The sequence below is a fragment of the Nicrophorus vespilloides genome, unplaced genomic scaffold (assembly GCF_001412225.1).
Source record: "Nicrophorus vespilloides isolate i.1.1-1 unplaced genomic scaffold, Nicve_v1.0, whole genome shotgun sequence".
NCBI classification, from domain to species: Eukaryota; Metazoa; Arthropoda; class Insecta; order Coleoptera; family Silphidae; genus Nicrophorus; species Nicrophorus vespilloides.
The window spans coordinates 109136-131278 of NW_017098910.1; the positions used below are offsets into that span (position 1 = coordinate 109136).

The following is a 22143-nucleotide window of genomic DNA, read 5'->3' on the forward strand; positions in this document are numbered from 1 at the left end:
ACCGGCAAAAGTGAAAAGTGAATGGACCCCAAATGTTGTTTGTCTGTTTTCCATCTCCGTCTGTCTGTACGTTATTTGTATGAGAGTGTATTTGTGTCTTTTGTTCTTTGATAAATCCGTGAGTGAGTCACATGCTCTGTCGGGGATGGCCGCAGTCGAAGGGATTACATAATTCGCAGGGGATCGCTATTGAGCGACGAAGAAGCGCGCGCCGTTCCTCGTAATATATACACATGCATACACACGCACGCAGAGCCGATCGAATCCTGGCTGGGTCCGAGCCCCAAACGAAGGAACAACGTTAAACGGGACTGCAGGAGTCGCGGGGGTTGCTCCAGCCACGCTCTGCAGCATACGCAACAAAAAAATAACATATATATCCACCGTCAGCCGCTTACTAAAGACTTGTGCGCTGACGCCATCAATCGTGGTCCATCATCATCAAAGCATCGTCATCACCAACAAGAGCAGCAGCAGCAGCACTCCCACCGCGAAGCATTCTACCTACAAACAAACACCGAAGCGGTTCTGCTCCAATATACTATCATCGCACAAAACAGTACGCGGTGGTCGGCCGATCCTGCTGCGCGTTCCTGCACGCTCAGCTCTCACTTCGGGAGAACCATCTTCATAAACAAACAACAACAACAACAAAACATCCAGAAGACTCCCCTATAAACAGGACATACTCTACATATGCCTAACAGTCTCATCATCTTTCAAAGTCAACCATCGACGCCCCAGTGATATGATGAGACGAAATGTTAAAGTGCTCCTCTTGTTCTCAATCGGATGGATGTTTGTTATTGTTTACTACCTACAAACTGACAGCAATAGAGTAAGTACACCAACCCTCAACACATCTCACATCAATAACAACAATTACCTCACTTAAAATTACTTTCTAAAGACTAGCTTTATTAATTAATAAGTATTACTAACTCGATAAACATGTGTTTAACTAATGACACAACAATCAATGATTACAGACACAAGCACACACATTTTTGTTGTTTGTTTTTCATATCTACAATTTTCGATTACTTATTTAAGTAACTATATAAACTTAAATACTCATTGTCTTGTACATCCGGAATGCAGAAAACTAACATTCGAATCTCTGATAGTGATTTATCTAACGTACTATGAGCGTAGGTGTGTTTACGTTACACTATTCGCTTCGCCCTTGAAAAGAAATAAAGAACTCACACACAACGTGCACTCACCACTATCGCAAAAAAATAAATTTTTCAACCCAAGACTTTCCATTTTTACCCATGCAAAGCAGGAACTCGTAAGCGCTCAAAAAAAAACGATTAAGGAAACACAGAATGACAAAAAAAATAAATATCAAAGAACAGAAGTAGCAGCGGCAACAGCATAATATCATGATTGTGTTTTGTAACGTCTCTGGGAAAACGGACACGGTCTACTTTTCGGCGTTAAACTAATTCGGATTGGATCATCGTCGACGGCGACGGCCTCTTCCGCCTCCTGCATATTAATTCGAAAACGAAGAGGGAATTCGTAGCAGCGAACAATGGTCGGAGCGAAAGAGATAGTTTTCGAGGTATTGAGCTCATCGCGAATTTGCGCAACGATGTAAAAACCTTTCACCCGAGATTCGTGATACAAATAGTGAAAGGGAGAGATGAATGGATGGATCTTTACTATTCCGATACATCTTAATTCCGTGTAAATCCGTCTGCGTTCAAGATACGTAAATATGTGAGCGTCCCAAAAAAAATTAAAAATAAAGAGCGAACGAAATATTAAAAAAAAAAACAAACTGTTTTACTTTCACTTCCGTGAGGCATATTCCGCTTTATGTTTCAATTTATACTTCCTCTCCTTTTAGTTTGTTACGTTATGATTATTTTTTTTTTGCTTGATTTCACGCCCAGTTTCGATCCAGATCGTTAAGATCGAAGCGCCGGCGAAATCCGCCTCGATCCAAACCTGAATTCCACGATCCTAATTTCCCACTCAACAACAACAACAAAAAAAAACGTATCAAAGTTTCAAATCCAAGCGACGATTCACTTTCTTTCTACAACAACAACAACAACATCGACGACAATTGCAACGATTAATTCGTGCGCGAGGCTGAAGAAAAATAAGTAAACAAAAATTGGTTGTGCAATTGAGTATTTGTGTTAGAAAGTGCAAGCGAAGAGCGTCGATCCAATGGTCATCTCTCGTCCTTACTTTCAAATTAATCGATCCATTAGGGGAGCTCGAAATCGCACATACCACGATAAACCGACAATTAACATTTCGCAAAGCCAGTTTCTCGTTGCACTTTTAATTAAATTATGCAATTAATCGCTTCAATTTCTTATTTTTTTCGATGTTGTTGTTGCTTTTGCATGCGCCACATTCTTTCGGTTTTTTCTTTTTTTTTTTGGGTGAAGGGGAACGTAGTTTAACTTTTCCTCGCATCGCTTGTAAACGTACCAATGTGGTCCACAAGATGAACTTTTGCAGGCAATTATTATTCGACTACTGCAATTAGTGAAGCACATATTTGTGTTTCTGCAAGCAAAATGCAACCGTGTGTGCATGTGTTTGAGAGAGAAAAAAATGTTCGCGTATTTCGAAAGGATGGTGCAAATTGCGGCTCTATTAAAATAACCGCAATTGGCTATCGACCTAAATCTGACCGTCAGTTTAATTTAAAATTTAATTGCGATTCGTTTCCTTTTATAAACTTTATTAATTGTTTGGTTTTTACGTGAATACTTCGATTATTCTTAAAAAAAAACATAAAATACATTCTTCAGATAACTTTAATAACACACTTCATTGACAATTTATGTAATCGATTGATTTCAACAATCATTACATAAATTAATTAAATAATATTGAAATTATCTCCGGTATTTTCCAATTATTCATGGATATTAACAAATAATTACTACATTATTTTATGAAATGAAATATTAATAAATAATAGTAATATTTGTTGTGGACAGTTAAACTTTCATAAATAAAACGTAAATCATATTAAAATTTTATTTCAATTTACTTTCATTTTGAAAATTAGAATATAATTACTAATTTGTTGTATATTAAAAAAAAAGTGTTCATACTAAACGCACTTATGAAGTCTCAAGGTAAAAGATGAAATTTCGATGCTCAAATAAACGAGTCAATAAAATGATCACTTCTTAAGAAAACAAATATTTATAAATTTTTATTTAAAAAAAAAACTTTTTATTTTATATTTTTTTGAATAGTTAGATAATTGTAATAATGTAGTAATTGTAGTAATCATATTGTGATAAAAATCAATTTGAAACATTTTAAACGTTTGATTTCCCATAAAAAACATATTTCTTCGATTAATTCAACATGAAAAATGGAACTTTGATTCCACGAAATAACGTTAATGGAAACTTCGTTTTCAGATGTAAAAGACTATTTATTTAACAAAGAAAGAAAAGCTGTATTAAATGAACTGTTAAGTTACGTATAAAGTAAAATCACATTTAAAAATATTAGTCTAAATTTGATTTCATTATCTCTATATTAAATTTTAACACTGATGGCTTAGTAATAACACTTCTTCCTAAATCAGGATCATTTTCACTAACAAAATTTAAAACGAATTTAGTCTTAATTTTCTTTACTTTCATTTCTAACAAGTTTATCTAAATCTTCTACCGAAACATCATCATCTTCATCCGATTTTCATCTGATAATTGTTTAATTTTAAGAGGTAACGTTAACTAAGGTATTACTATACTAATTATACTGTGATATACGAATTAATTAAACTTTTTATTCAATGGTTTCAATGATTTCAATCTTTTGTTACAAATTTGCCCGATAAAACAAGTACTAATAAATATCTATGTAAATATTTCTATTTCCTTGTGAAAATTCTTTTATAACCACATCCAATGATCTTCCATAGTGTCACATTGTTATTACAATACAGTTGAAGTGTAATAATTCTCATGCATTTGAACTGGAATCGTTGAATGGCTTCGCTCCAAATAGAGCTTCAAATTCCATTTAATGGAATGAATATCTTATACAATACCAACATATTTTCTCTAAATGTGAGCGTTTACAAACCACCAAATACGGATCTAAACTTTTATTTAAGTGAAAGCGATTGTCATACCTAAATAAGTGAGAACTATTGCTCTTCATTTGCAGCTGGGTTTAAATGCATCAAAGTTAGATATATCAAAGTTTCCAAATAAAGCAATACTTCGATTCACTGTAGGAAAATTTCGAAACAGACTAAATTCTCATATCTGAGTCAAATACTAATAAATTCTAAAAAAATAGTACACAAAATTATTTTAATCGTTTTATCCTTGATCGGTTTTAATATCGTCGATTAGTCCGGTTTCAAATAGTCCGGGAAACGATTATCCGCACTATGAAATATACCTATTTTGCAACATTCGAAAATATCTTTATTTTTATCAAATTTGGTTTACCTTCACAAAAAACTGCAGAATTTTTCAATAAGTAAAATTGAATGTAATTCATAGAATTTCTCTATTCTAGTTTTGATTACTTATAATCAATATTATTAGATACTTAACCCAAATAGTGTTGAACTAAAAATTCACTCGGGAATCCGTCGATTCGCAAACGTGCACAAACTTAAAATAGGTCAGAACTCCGAACACTATTGATATTTACATTATTACATTTCCACGTCCATTCTCATTTGTTCCTCCGCCGTTTATAATTCATATCGATTTCTCGATAAACTTCATATGCAGATTATTATTATTATTAAATAACTGTCTACAATTCTAGTATTTCAATGTATAATCAAAAACGAATAAAATATAAACACTCAGACCTGTTTTTACGCGAATTATTTGTACTAAATTTAAATAAAAACAGTTTTCGTCGAATGAATTAAAGGTGAAATTCCATCTGATGAGGAATTAAAATAAATCGTCATAACTTGCTCAAAATAGAGGTTGTCTCTTTGTACCCACTTCTAATCTGTGTGTAGAAAATCATAGAGATGATCACGACAAAACTGCGCATACTGCAAGTTTAATATACTAAAAAATAGCTAGTAAATTAAAAAAAACGATTTTCTTACACATAATCTTGATGTTTAAACCATTATTATTGTTATTATTCTTATTAATTATACTTTTTTCTGTATTCAAATCTTCTGATTTTTTTCTACTCAGTATTTTTACACGGATTCTTTTGGATCAGATTTACCGTATAAACACAAGCTTGAAGGTGTTTTATTTATAGCAATTCCAGATTGTGTCTCAATTATAGTCTATTTATGTATAACATTACTTATTTTACGAGACTTTAACTTAGATATTCACTGCCACAATCTAATTTGTTATGTGCTAATTGTATTGTTTAGATAGGTCAGTTATATTTAGATAATAACAATGTCGTTTGCTTACTATTAAATAACAATGTCAAGGTTATCAAAAACCTATTTTGAATAATACCAAAACTAGTGAGAAACAACTATTAACGGAGATTTTTAAACGATTAATGTTGAGAAAAATCAACGTTAGCTTTGATGACCAAGCTTAGAATTAGAAATGAAGTTATCCTTCAATTAATATGTTTAGAAACTGTCGATGAAAGGATTTAGAAAACTTTGTTAGCAATAGAGACAAAGAAAATGAAGATTTAAAAAGGTGCTTAAATTACATTGAAAAAGTTTTAAATCTTGTTACTGAATTACGATCATTAATTTAGGAATCGTTACATTACGATCTTGAAGAATGAAATGAAGATATAAAAAAGTGCTTAAATTACATTGAAAATGTTCTAAATCTTGTTACTGAAAATGATCGTTATTTAGGAAGAAGTGAAGCAATAACTTCATATAGACAATTGATATTGATATTTTTAAATGAAACTTCACTTTGTATGTAAGTTGTTTCTATAATAAAACCTCATTCTGGTCATCATATTTTTACATCTGAAACAAAGTTTCCCTTAACGATGTAATTTTGTGAAACGTGAAACTGTATATATATATATATATATTTAGACTTTTTATTACTTATTTTCATACATTGATAAACCATGATTATACAATTTGGATCGTTATAATATGATGATTTTTCAGTGAAAGAATTTAGAAAACTTTGTTACCCTTAGAGAAAATGAAGATTTAAAAAGGACCATTTTTAAATGAAATATAATAATCGACTTTAGGCTGATATATTTAAATGTAATTTATTTTTGTATGTAAGTTTTCTATTTGTTTAATCAAACTTTTCTTCCCCATTTTGGTCATCATATTTTTATCTCTGAAAACGAAGTTTCCCTTAACGATGTAATTTTGTGAAACGTGAAACTGTATATATATTTTTTTAGACTTTTTATTACTTATTTTCATACATTGATAAAGCATGATTATACAATTTGGATTGTTATATTATAATTTTGAAGTCTGGTAGTTTAGTTTTCATTAAGAAATTAGATGTATCACGATGTAAATACGTATTTTATTTAGATATTTTGTTCGTTCTTCCCATAAGTTGATGGATAATTTTATTATTTGTAGCAATTTTGAAATCTTTCAAAAAAAAAAATCAGTTTTTCTAGAGAAGTTTGGAATTTTATTTTGATATTTTTTAGTACTTTTGTATATAGATTTTACAGTTTGTGATGTTATTATTCAAATTTGATGGAATTTTTAAATGTCTAAAGAAAACATTATAAATTTCGTTCAAAAATTTGAAATTCCATTAGTAAAATCAACATGTTTGTATTAATTCAATAACTTATTGTAAATAGTTTCAAGAAATTTTGAATTTATCAACTTTCAACAAACTTCTAACTAATTTTGTCTTGTCTAATATGATTGAATCAAAGACAAATCTGATAGTTTGTTAGCGTTAAACATAGTAATAATATTTAGTTCAATAATTAATTACACATAATTGTTATTTATTAAATATTTCACAACAATGTGCGCTTTCTATAACCGCGTTCAATTAATTAATGATTTCTTTTTTAATTAATTATAATTACGAGCGGACTTCATTTCTATCGATTTTCCTAATGTTAATAATTGTGTTACACAAATTAAATATTCTAAAATAAATGTTATTTTACAATATTTAATTTTATTTTAATCATTAATCATTATTGTTCTATTTAATAAAAATGCAAAAAATGTGTTGTTACTAGTTTAGAAATTTAATTAATAAAAAAAAATATATTTTACGTTACAAAAATGTAAATAAATGTTGATGAAATACTTCAAAAATTCGACGAAATACCATTTAAATAAATTCTCTAGTTTACAGATTAAATTAATAAACAATTTTTTTATTTAATTTGTGTGAAAAATACCAATAAAAATGTTGATTAAAATGCAAATAAATTCACTAGTTTACAATTTAAATGAATAAAAAAAAAGTACATAAAAAACGTTATAAACATGTAAATAAAAGTTTAAATTAGTTCAAGAATTTAATGAATTAAGTATCATTAATTAATTACGTTAAAAAATGCTAATTACATTCAGTACTTCTCAAATTAAATTAATGAACAAAATTTATAATAACTTTTTATTTACGTTTGAAAAATGTAAATAAAAGTTGAAGTTACTTCAAACATTTAATGAATTACGTATTATTTTTTAATTATCTTTAAAAAGAAAACGCAAATTGAAATGCAAATAATTCACTGCTGCACAAATTGAAATAATAAACAAATTTATCATTACTTTTTTATTTTCATCAAAAACTTTAATAAACATTTTGATGCAAATGCAAATAAATTAATTAATTACGTTCAAAATTAAATTCTTAAACAAATTTATAATTGCACGTTTTCTCTGCGTTCAAAAGAAAAATGCAAATGGATGTTGACGGTAGCCGGTTCACAAATTAAATTAAAAATGCATGCATTCAGTTGGTTGTAAATGGGAATACAAAAAAAGGAAAAAGAAGGGTGGTGGCCTTTTCACACGCAACGAGATCTAATTATGTAAGGAGGGGAAACGCTGTGATTTACGGCCTTCTTAGGGCTGAGAGAACATCTGTGAAAGTTTCTGGATAAGGAGAGGCAACTAAATAAAGCGAACGAAATGAATGCATATTTTTATGTAATACAAATGTTTGCTAGGACGTAAATAGGTTACGCAATAAGTAAGCATAGTTTATAGAACATAACGTAATTTTTGTATATAACAAATAGAAGATTTCCAAATTTTCTCGTCATTTTCATATGTATTCTTAATTACCTATGCTTTTTGTATTTGTTGTTTTTCAACAAGAAAAGAACTACACAAAATTGAAGAAAATTACGAGAAATACTTTGAAATATTGTCTTTAATACAGATCAAAGTTTCGTATATAAAATTTTTGTATTGTTGCTTTTGATCTTCATAAGAGTTTAATTATTAAATTTTATAAAAGTGCAGTTTCTACAAATTTTAGATATATTTTGATCTGTAATAACCACAATATTTCATAGCATTTCTCGCAATTTTCCAATTTATCTCCAATTTCGTGTAGTTCTTGTTTTGTTGCTTTTGATATTCATCAAAAAGTACAGAAATTACTTCAAACTGTTCCTTGCAATGTTTCAATTTATCCAAAGATTCGTTTAATTTTTGTATTTTTGCTTTTGATTTTTATAAGAGTTTAATTATTAAATTTTAGAAAACTGCAGTTTCTACATGTTTTAGATATACTTTAATCTATAATAAACATAATATTTCATAGTATTTCTCGCAATTTTCCAATTTATCTCCAATTTTGTGTGGTTCTTGTTTCGTTGCTTTTGATGTTCATCAAAAAGTAAAGTAAATATTTCAAACTATTCTTCGCAATGTTTCAATTCATCAATAGATTCGTTTAATGTTTATATTGTTGCTTTAGAGTTGTTCATAAGAGTTTTATTATTAAATTTTAGAAAAGTGCAGTTTTTACATATTCTTTTTCATAAAGTTAAAGATCTTGATGGGATGGGACTTTGACTAATCAATTTCAGAAAAGTCCAGTCTATACTTGATTTAGACAAACATTTTTATCTATAGTAAAGTGAAAATTTCAAACATTTTGTTACAATTTTTCATTTTATCTCAATTTTTGCAATAAGAGTTTTATTAATAAATTTGTGCAGAGCAGTAGAAAAGTGCAGTTTGTATATATTTTAGACAAAATTTAAATCTATAGTAAAGTTAATATTTCAAACAATTTCTCGAAACTTTACAATTCGTCTCCCACTTCTTTAGTATTATTACTTTTGATCTTCATGGGAGTTTGACTAATAAATTTTAGAAAAGTGCAGTTTGTACTTGATTTAGATACACATTTTTATCTGTAGTAAAGTAAATATTTCAAACAGTTTCTCCTTCTCCAATTTTGTGTAAGTTTTGTTTTGTTGCTTATGATCTTCATCGAAAAGTAAAGAGATTAGTTTAAATGGTTTCTCACAATTTTCCCATTTATTTCCACTCTCATATATCTTTAGAATTGTTGCTTATGATAGTCATAAAACGTTGATTAATTCATATTAAAAATATGCTGATTGCGCATAATTTATATAGCTAATTTTGATGTGTTGTGTAAAGAGAATCTCTCCAATTGAATCCAGTTTTTGCATTGTTGCTTTTGATCTAAGCAAGTGGTTGATTAACAAGCTAAAATAAAAATCTCTTTGTGCAATTCTCGCAACACGAGAACTCTCGACTCGCTGCAACCGCGTTTGATGTTAGTTTGTTTGAAGAACATTAAATCAACAAATTAGAAATGCTTTTGTAAACAACCCATTACAAATTCGCCGCAAATTGCAATTTCAAACAAATAAATCTGTTAATTACGCATACATTATTAAATTCGTGGTTAGTGTATACGGATCGTTTCATAGTCGAAATATTGTGGACATAAACACTCACTCACAAATCGGGGCAATGCGTTTGAACCCATTCAGTCTAATGGATATAGCGGAGATGCTTTCAATGGAGAGGACAACAATAGGGACGTTGCATGTCGCGATTACAATGAGAAAAGAGCTTCTGTCTACCAGTTAGTTACCCTCAACAACAAAATAATAGCAGCAGCATCCGACGAAGTCAAATATCTGGGAATGCATCCGGATGAAGGATTAACCTGGAAAAGCCACATAGATACATACACACACAAAAAACTACCAGCTGTTATTCAAAAACAATGGAACTAAATATTTTAATTTAAGTCGTTAAGTAATATTTTGTTCGTGTTATTGCAGAAATTGTAATTATAACAAATCCAAAGTTTACAGTGAAAATCTTACTAAATACTATCAAAAGTACAATATACAAAACGTATATTATAAATGGTAAGAAATAACGATAGGAAGATCAAATCTTCAATTTCAAGCGAAAATCTTAACCATAAACCAATGACGAAATTCAAGAATTGTCAATAGTTTTCGAAGATTAAAAATCAACGTTTCATTTCATGTACATTCTAAATGAGTAAATCTGATATGATATAAAGAGAAAATATGATAAAGACATATACCAGAAGTTCTCAAACTGTGCTACATTATGATATATTAAGGGCAAGGGCCGCAAACCGAAAAAGTTTGGGAACCTGACATATACTATTAACGTTGGATGACAGGTGACAGTTAATTTATGACAACAAACAACTTTGGACTCCATGACTAGAAAAAAACCAAGTAATTATGCAAAACGTATTTTCTAAACGGTAAGAAATAACGATAGAAAGATCAAATCTTGAATTTCACGCAAATATCAAACAAAAAAGTCTCAAATTATTAAATTTACATTTAACATTTGAAAGATTTGATTAAAATCATAATTATTATGCAACTGAAAGAGATTATCATCATCAATTTTGGTATTTTCCACAGTTATATACAAAAAATATATATAATTATAATTCGAATTCATTCATGAATTTCTATTCAATCAAATATAAAAATAAATTGTAGGGCAGATAGACCTATGACCTATTAACTCTTTGATTTATGATATTTATATTATTGTATTGAGTTTTTTTATTTTGTAATTTTACTTTTCAATAAATATTGTTTTTCACATATTTTTGAATAATCAAAAATTATAATGAATATATAACTACTACTGGAGATTGTCAATTTTTTAAATGATAGTATTTTCTAGAATATTTCCTAAAAATAAATTGTAAATTATTCATTTTGCTCAAAAAACTCATTAATTAATTCATTTATCATTGATTAAACATTATAATTATTGTACAACTGAGGGAGGTTACAATTTTTTCAAATACTCGAATTTTCTAAAATATTGTAAATAATTTTACAAGAAAAAAACATATAAATTAATAAATTTCTTATTGATTAAACATTGTAATACTAATACTATAAAACTAATAGAAATTACTACGTATTACGTATTTACTAAGGAAGATTAATTTGATCTAATTATTAAAAGAAAATTCTAAATTATTGTTTAAAAAAAAAATGAACATAAAAAATTCATTCATTAATTATGCAAATTCAATTCAACTGATACATTTGAAGAAAGAAAAAAAAAACGAAAGTATTCTAATAATTTAGAAATTTCCAATTAATGAATGAAAGAGATTAACGTCTTCGTCTAAACTATAATCTCTTTTTTTGTATTCATAAATTCGAATAGAAATTGTGGAATTTTCGATGTGGCCTTGACGATATTCCATTTTTTTTTTTATATATACATATTTTTATTCTCGCTATAATTTTATATGTCAAACGAAATGCCAATGAGCAGTTTCAAAATCTTCACATCTTTTTTTTGCATACTACACTGTCACTTATTGCACATCTTCCCCACTAATCCCCATCTCGTAAGAAGCGTTTGCAACGGTAATCGTATTCGTATTATTACGATGACTATTGATTTTTTTTAATGTATTATATTTATGATTCAAAATAGTGAAAGTCCAATGGGATGCCTTTAAATGGTTTCGCGTTGCCGAAGATTTAATTATTAATTCCGTTTTTATTATGGATAATAAATATGTTTATATACGTGGAATAGAGAGATGGTCAGTGATTTGTTTTTTTAGTTGGTCAACAGCTTAACCATGACCCAATGACGCAATTCAAAAATTATCAAAAAATAGTTGATATTACATAAAACTAGTGAAGACGTTTTCAAAGATTAAAAATCAATTTTTCATTGCGTGCGATTTAAGTAATTTGCGGATTCTAAAGGAGTAAATATAACATGATATATGACATAAAGAGAAAATGTGATAATGACATATACCATGAGTTCCCAAACTATGCTACATTATGATATAAAAAAATTAGGAACCTCACATATACTATTAATGTTGGATGACAGTATATGACATAAAGATAAAATATGATAATAACATATACTATTTAAGTTGTATGACAGGTGACAGTTTCTTTTTGACAACAAACAACTTTGGTTTCCATGACTACAAAAATTAATTAATTAATAATAATTAAGTTTTAAGAAATTCTAAATAAATATCACATTTTTTTACTATAATTTTTTTTTATTTGTCTCATACATTTTTGGTAAATATTAAGATCTTGCGATTTTTTTTGTAACATAATATACAAATTTCATTATAAACGAATAACTGTCAAAAAAAGAAAACAATGATGATTTGAGCACCGAAAAACACTTAATCTTGCATCATTCTCTTTACCTATTATTATCAACAGTTATTCATCAAAACCAAATTTCTCACACGTTTAGTCTTCACGCTTTCAAGTTCTTATCTAACATTAAACTTCGTTACATTTATGAAAAATATTCTATCATGTTTGTATGTATTATTTAAAGGAATTGAGATGCGCGGATGATAAATAGTTCTGTAATCAATTTCGCTGTGTGACAGCCGTCGGATATTTCATTTTGAGCGAAAACAATTTTCAAGATACGTAACGCTGTGTAGATGGGAAAGAAATGTGCCAGGAAAACATATTTCTAAAAATAGAAGCGTACGATGTATGTGGAAGATGTTTAGTGGCGCGAGAGGTCGTTTCAAGGGAGTCGAATTTGAAGGGGGGCTTCGGCGTGGAACACATTTTAACATGTAAATCTAATTAGCTCTCTCTACAAATTGAGTTTCAGATGAGTATTAAGAAAAATAACGAAAATGTCTTTCAATTACGCATTGACCATAAGAAATTTTAATCAAATATGTAATATTAATAATCACCCATCCATTACTATAAGAAGTTCATCTCGCTTAATTTTCGTAAGCTTACAAACATTATACAAGCAATGAATTAATATATTATATAGTATAATTTCATAGCAATGCATGACAATACAATTTATCACTATTGTGACATTTCTGTCGTTTCATTGACGCACAATATGATACGTCTTTACAATATTTCCAAATCATCTCCACTCTATTAATATAAAACTATTTATCACGTATTGGCTAAGAATGTTCCTCACCCATTCAAGTAACCAATTTGCTTAACTCCCATGAAATGTCAAACGTTGAATATATATGTGCATACACATTAACAATTCCATGTAAATATGTTACGTCATTTTTTTCTGACGTTTCATTGACAGATACATTATGTGTTGTGTTTAAGTGAAGATTTATGTATATCATGCTTCATAAGTAGTTCATATCGCTTAACTTTCCTATGCTTTCAAACATTATACTTGCAACAAAATTAATATATTACGTAATATAACTTCTTAGCAACGTATGATAATACATTTTAAAAATATTGTGACATTTCTGACGTTTCATTGACGCACAATTTGATACGTCTTTATATTATTTCCTAATCATCTCCTTTCTATTAATATCAAACTATTTATCACGTATTGGCTAAGAATGTTTGTCACCCATTCAAGTAACCAATTTGCTTAACTCCCATGAAATGTCAAACGACAAATATATATGTGCATACAAAACAACAAATATCTTAGCAACAATTGATAATTCCATGTAAATAAGTTACGTCATTATTTTTTTTTTGAAGTTTCATTGACAGATACATTGTAAGCTGTGGTTAAGTGAAGATTTATGCATATCGCATGCGACTAAACATCGATGTGCATCAATTGCATTGCCATCACAACAAGTGGTGAGATGTGTTTTTAATCTGTGACTTTTCACGAAGAGAAATAGATAGAATCAATAGATCAAACAATAAAAGATGAACTTTACATAACATCAGAAAAGAAAAAAAACTATCTTTTCTATACGGTATTTAGCAACAATCCATCTGCATAGAACAAAAGAACGTATTATATAATCTCATATAAGGGATTGATTTTGTTACAATTTTCATGATTACTGTATTAAGAATGACTGGATTCGTGTGCGTTTGAAGCAAAATGTATACAATGGGAAACTTGCATTCATTCAATCGAATCTTGTGGTCTGGACTCAGTCAGGAGGAAAATCCTGAACGATGAACTTATCTTAGCTGTTACATAAAGCTTTGTGCGAACGGGTTATCGACCCCAAAAATTAATATCTTTCCGCTTTTTTTTTCAATAAAATCACTTGAATGACTCTCGAGGCGTTCTATAGAAATTTAATCTGGCCTGTAAAGTTCTTTAGCGAGTTCTTTTTTTTCTTCATTGATGAGTACCAATCAATTTTCTTTTATACAATAGCTTATTAAAACAATTCAATTTAAAATCTGATTATCAAAAACATCTTTATATGTTCAAATATGTGTTGACTAATTAGGAAGTTCATTAAGATAGGACAATGGAAACAATAACTACAGATTTCTCAGATATTTATATATTTATCTACAATATATAAATTACAATCTTATTGAATATATAATGGATAGAAATTTTTAATAACATAAACTCGCGAATGATTTAAATAACTTACGTATTCTTAAGGAGTAAATACAACAATGACATATACTATTTTTGTTGGGTGACAAGTGACAGTTTCTGGTGACATTATGTCTTTTTAATATACTATATAATTTTGACAACAACCAACAATGGTATATAATGATATACAAAATACAAATTCAAGAAATTTATATATATTAAATATATAATAAGCAGTTTAATAAAATATTTGTGAAAGCTTTTAAGTTTAAAATTTTGATATTTGATACTTATATAAATACACATAGCTATACCAGAGTAGTATCTATATACTATGTGTTTATGTATACAATTGAAATTTACTAATCTACTCATTAAATCCTTAAGATAATATCTATCATTAACTTGTTGGTTGTTTGTAATATCTTAAAACTTTATTACATTTTGATAAAACTATATAGTATTATACTACAATATAATATTGGATTATAAAAAGAAAGTTGTAAGATAAAAATTTTAAATTTTAATTAGAAATCTATCTCAATCGTTATTTTGAGATACATTTCTAATTAAAATTTTACAATTATTATTATCCACTTATTTAAAATGTATACTATTTTTATTACGTATTGGACAACTCTTTGTTTATAAAAAAAATAGTAATATGAACTAAAAATTTCAATTATTTTTTTTTCAAGATTCATTTAATTTCAGATATATTTGTAATGAAATTAATTAGGAAAGAAATTTAAAATATTTCTTTCGAAGTTTTTGTTGCTATACTAAAATAATAAAATAATGTGTGCGTGAAGTAAATTTAATTTCAGACAGATTTGAAGTGAAATGAATCTTGAAAGAAATGTACAATCACCAGTATAAATAATTTGGAAAGCCATTAGTTCCGTGTAATTATCTTGCAATTTCCAACGCAGAAAGTACATCGCGTGTTCCTTGTGATGAAAAATATATAAAACATAAAAAGAACGGAGAAGAAGGGAATGATAAATGTATTAATTTCTGCCGTATTTCCAAATACCGTGACCGGTGAATGGTAGATGAGATGAGAGAAGATGCAAAGAACAAGTATGATTTTTTATGTTAATACCTCTCCTCTCCGATGGATGCACCATTTGCAAGAATTACGCAAATCGGCGCCGGTTGCGAAACGCGGCGAGATTGCTCGGAGTGCATCATCAAATCGAAAGGAATCCAACGTCCTAAACTCGCGAGATGCGGAGCGTGAGAGACAGAGAGATGAGGAAGAAGGAGGCTGTTTGAGTATCTTGAACTAGTATCGATCGGGATTAAACTTTCCCTAAATGCGCCAAAAGGAGGCATCGGAATGACCGACCGAAGGCATGACTTTCGCTTTCGTCTTGTGCCGTAATTAATTTCGAAGAAGAAGAAAAAAAGAGACGACAAACAATAATAATAACAGTTCTGCTCTAGCAAATGATTGCTTCCTGCTAGATGGTAAAGAACCGAAGTGAGAGGATGGATGGTCTATTTAGAAATAAAACAACAAGGCGAAAATAAGAACCATCCGACATATTGCACCCGTAACGAGGCGATTTTCTAACTCGTATTTTCTCGAGGCTGGCAACTGGAGTGAAAGGATTTTGCGAAGAAGAAAAAAAGAGAAGAAGCAAAATGAAACACGTTTGATTTACTTACGAGCAATAAATCTTCTCATCTGACGTACATTGTATATTATATCTATTATATTTCTTCAGTATTTTCATTAATTAAACTCTGTATTTAATAATAATTAATTTAAATGACTATTGTATAAAAAAAAATCAATCAATGTAAATAATTAAATGTCATTGTCAAATAGCATTTCATATGTTTTTGTTACGTGGCACACTTAATTATTTTATGCTGTTGCGCTCTTAAGTAACCTAACCTAGTTGACTTATAATTACATAAGTTAACATAAATATCTCGCACAGTGCGGCTTCGATCAGTCCAGTTTTAAAATTTCAAAACAAATTCAATTTTAATTGAGCAAAATTTAAAAAAAAATCTAAAGAAATTAGTACAGCCTTTTTTTGCTGTTTATGTCTATTTTATTTAGTTCGCTTACTGCGAGGTAGCAGAGTGTGGGTAATAATGAAATACCTGTAGCTTACTAAAAACACTCATTATTTATGCAAATATTTACAAATATTTTAATCAAAATATTGTCAGTTTTTATTAATCTGTGTGTTACTTTCATTTATTCATTCAATTATAAAAATTACATTATATAATAACCGATGTTCATACATTTTATAATATCCCATTAAAAATGTATGCAAATACTGATCCAATAAATATAATAAATTATTTCGTTTTTTTGCTGTTGTTATTTTGTTGCTTTCGCTTATTAATTTCTCCGTTCCGAATCTGAGCGTTGGCGGATGTAGTCTTCTCGTGGGAGAGGATGTGTGTGACATAAGAATTTGGACTTTTCCCTCGATGAGTGACTGCTTCGAGGAATGCAGAGGATCCTCTCTTCGTCATTTCTGCGTGCTGTTGCAATGGACTTTGTTACGCTTGTCGTGCAAAGTCAATTAGGGAAGTGAAAGTGTATAATAAAAATAATTTGTAAATTTATCGAATCGATTCACACTTCGACCACTCGTCGTTGTTACTTGGCTCTTACTTCGTACGTGCATCGAACACAATTTCTATTTTCGGCTAAGTAAACTACTCGACCGTTTTATTCATACACGACACAAACAAACAAACAAAAACACTATACAATTATTCACTCTCTTCATGTTAGACATGGAATGAAGTATATTTAAATCTAAGATAAACATAGATTACCATTGATTCTTCTATTTGAAACCGTTTCTTTGTCTTTCCACCTCATCGAGCATTAAGTACCATTATTTTTGTTTACTTAATACTAACAAATATATTTCAAATTCCACTCTTGTTAATCCATTTGGTGTTTGTTTCGACCGTTGAAGCACTTTGAATGGGCACTTGAATGGTTTCTGTTAGAGAGATACAGTTACGGAAAACATATAATGATAGAAGCATTACAGGTATTTCCCATGTCAATTTGTTCAAGAGATTCACTTCACACGCACATCATTTTAGCACAACGAAAAATACTGGATTTTCCATGTACGAATCAATATTTGCTGCAATTCGAAAGAAATTTTAACAAAAATATTTTGGACTTCTGCACAAAACAAATTTTGCTCAAAGTTAATTAAAACTGTAAACATTTGTTAATTATTTATTGTAAAATATTCATGTAATTTTGTGGTTTCCATTAGTAATTAACCTAAAGATATTGTTTGAAGTCTTGTACTGTTAGCATTTGTTTCAAACAATTCTACTACTACGTAATTTACTTAACTAATTGCAAAAGACATATAAAAGCTGAAAACTATATTTCTATTTGTTAGTAGATTTATAATATTTACATCACTTTTATCATTTCGAACATATATAGATTGAAGAAGTTATGTACCTATAATTTATATAATTTATTAACTATAGAAGTTTAACTTTATCATATTTGATATAAAGTAAAACAAATTATGTATATCAATTATTTTACTTGTAAAGTACAAAGTACTAAATATTAAATTTGGCGATCAACGTGAGACAACAACAAACTGCAACAATTAATTTCGAATTAACGAAAGCTTTACGTAACATGTCGCTCGTTGGATCGTGACCGGCAAACAGAAATCGTGATGTTCCGTCTTCCTCGGTGCGGCCTGGCGCCTCGGCTTGTTTTGAAACGAAACGACTTTACATAAACGCCAATTAAAGTTACTGAAATAGTGCTGAAAGTCTAAATTAAGGAGAACAACGAAATTTGACTAACCGTACATTTCTCTTTCCATTAGTTATGTATAATTCTCACACTAAAATCTTAATGACGCAATGAATAACCTTTAACGAGGTTTAACTTCACGAATATTCCTGATTTGCATCGAATTTACTAAAATAAGTAATGAATTTTAGTGAGATTTGTCATTTAGGTTGTCTGTCGTGTAAAAAATTTCTCAATTTTTGATAATATAAAATTATAACAGGTTAACATATTACAAGTACTTACAAGTTCTAACACTTGACATGTTACTTGACAAGTACCAAGTAATATGAAATTTAATCATTTCTTTAATGTATAATTAATTGATATATTTAGATATTAATGAAAGAATAAATGGCTGTAACCAAACGTCAGATTGTCCTGACATTTTAACAGACGCCGTCTGAAGGTTGGTACTTCCTAAAAATCATATGATTTTTCGATAGAGGCTCCATGTATTTGTCATCCTACGAACTTATTGAGTGAGGTGTTATGTTAGAAAGTAACTTTCATATTCACATTACTTGTTACTTTGATTTATTACGACTTAAAATGTCTTCACTCGGCAGTCGCAACTGAACGTCCTTGACTTTCGGTTTCAATTTTGTATAAGGTATGTAGGTGGTGACTGTTGCACACTTATACCATTTTATTTTCTCTCATTTCAACAAATTCCAATTCGCTTTTTTTTAGTTAAAAATGCTAATGCGTAGGTTAGATTTTTCTATTACCCAAATCTAAGTATTTACCATGAAGATTTAGAAGTTGACATTAATTCGTTTTACATAATTATTACTAAATGTATATTTATAAAAATGCGATTTTCTTATAAAGTAAATATAGTATTACCTCGCATAGTGCGGCTTCGATCAATCCGGATTCAATATATACTAGAAACTAAAACTTGGTATACACAATTAATTTTTTATAATGTGATTTATTTTTGTATATATTGTTCATATTTCAAACAATGCGAAACCGATTACCTGTACTGTGCGAGATATTGCTGAAACTATTCAGATTGCAGATGAACAACATTGATATGTGATGAAATAATCGCTGAATAAGAAAATGCAACTGCAATTAGAATTTTTCACAGTAAATAGATGTGGAATAGAGCAGATATTTGTAGAATTTAGCTTGAAACGTACAACGAACGGTATGCAATTTGGACACGGCCGTCTGGTATTCATTTTCGCTTCTATTTATAGAAATAGAGAGAGAGACAGATTCGCCAATACAGTTTTCCTGCGAATTTCGCAACAAAATAAAGAAGATATTTTGTAGAAGAAGAAAAAAAAATAGGACCAAAGAAAGTTGTTTGCTATTGTTCTTAACCTATCACAATATTTCGATTCGCAGTAAATAATTATGTAACATTTGATTCATTCCAATGGAGAAATAAATTATATATATATATATATAAATACCTTCGTTGAAGAATTTAATTCTTTCGTAATAATCGATTAATTATCTTGCAATCTGATGTGCGGTTTTGCAATTCGTAACTGTTTCTATAATTTTAGATGCATAGTGCGGGTAATCAGTTTTGTTAATGTACAGCACTGTTTGAAACCGCACTAATCGAAGACTGTAAAACTGCATTAAAATAATTTTATATAGAATATATTTTTATGTTGATCAATTAAAATTTAGTTTCTTTTAAAATTTACAAACCATACTTTTTTTTTTCATCATACTTGAATAATAATCTTACAGATTCAATTTGCAAATTGCTTTTTTGTAATAATTGAAATCAATTATGTCTATTTAATTATTAAACTTTATGTAAATCTCTGGAAACTATTTAAAATCATTTTTTGGGGTCACGATTGAACGTGTACTAATAATAAAATAATTTAAAAGCCAGACAACAGTGGATTCATTCATGCCCTGAATTATTCAACATTGCATAAGTTGTTGTTTTTTGCAAAAACAATCATTTATAAACTAAATATTTTACAATAATTGAATATTTGTTCTAATTTTTAACGAATTATAACTTTTTTTTCTATTTGCAGTAGGTAATAAATCAGTTGTTATTCTAGTATTTTTCATCGATTTTTCGTAAAACTTCTTTATTTTTGTAATTTAATATTCGCATAAACTCTATTATTCTGCGCTCCGTTGTTTATGATTAATATTTACATTAGGCCACGCAATTGCAAATGAGATCACCAACAAAAAAAGCTATTTTTATCTTGAAAATATAAAAATATTCGATCTGCAAGTACTTTTACATTAAAATAATATAAATAACAATTTAAATAATCGTAATATAAATTATATTTGTGCCCTTTACATTAAACGCTTCAAAACACACGACCCACATTTGAAAGCTTGTTTGCAATTATTAATACCCGTTACTTTCTTTATATATCGCAGGATGATTTCCTAGAAATGTGCAATTCGTTGCATAATCTAGATTCGTTTACGTAAAGTCCGTTCTTTTTTAAATATAATTTGACAACGTCAGATAATTTGACACTGACGTTGTCAAATTACCAAAATAAATATATAATTTGGAATAAATTTTAATAGTAGTACTTTACGTAATAGAGTGCATTATTTTTATTTTGTGTGTGAGTGTTTATAAATAAGTAATAGACATAACAAATTATAATACATTTATTAAATCGCAATAGGCATTTGCTTTTTTGTTGTTGTTTCTGTCTGGTGGAAATGGCACATTATACAGTTGGCACACGAACATCCCTACACTTAGTCAAGCTTGTGTCCAAGTAAAAATGCTCTATTTAAAGCACCTAAATAGAACGTAAGCACGTTATGAAAAATATTGAATTTATAATTTTTTTACTGGACCTAATTTGAAGCCCATTGGCTTTCAATTCATTTGCTTGTTATTGTTATAAATTAAACTAATGTGCATTTTACATTATTTTATGATAATTCAGGAAAATTAGTTAATTTTTCATAACTAGTTCTGAGAATATAAATTTTTAATGTACGTCCTTTATAAATATGTTAGATTATGTATGTTTCGTAAATATATGATATTAATTTGAATTATTTGATAAAATTTGCTATAAACTTTTATTACATATTTAGGAGTAAATTTAACAGATTAACTAAATAATCTAAATTAATGTGTAATTATAGATGACTAAAAGATTTAAATTCTTGTATTTTATATTCATGTGCAAAAAGCATTGCTATTTCACTCACATATTTGAGATCACACGATGTGAATGTATAAAACTAGACGCTTAAAATTCAAGTAAAATAAGAAAAAAAAAAATGAATATATTTAAAGATTTTGATGTGACTCACGTCTACAATACTAAACATACCTATATAACTTAACCTAAATATAGTTAGTCATAAATAATCTATAAAATGTAGGATGTTGAAAATCTGTATAACATAAAAAAAGATTTAAATATAAATTAATATTATTTACAGATATTTTAACTAGACATCATGAGGTTCTCAATGTGTATCATCTTCATTCTAGTAGTTTTAGTTTGTATTAGTCACTCTGTACGAACGTTACTTAAGTGTTGTAATCTAAGAGATGTTACGTCCTCACTAT

The 22143-nt window shown here is 28.7% G+C and overlaps 1 protein-coding gene across 1 annotated transcript in view; it reads left to right on the forward strand.

Annotated features, from left to right (window-relative positions):
- The first annotated feature begins 241 nt into the window (after positions 1-241).
- Positions 242-22143, forward strand: part of LOC108563555 (polypeptide N-acetylgalactosaminyltransferase 2) — a 31838-nt gene continuing 9936 nt past the window's right edge. Inside the window, exon 1 of the mRNA XM_017922266.1 lies at positions 242-838. Coding sequence (XP_017777755.1) covers positions 749-838 — 90 coding nt within the window. The 5' untranslated portion in view covers positions 242-748. The remainder of the gene's footprint in view (positions 839-22143) is intronic.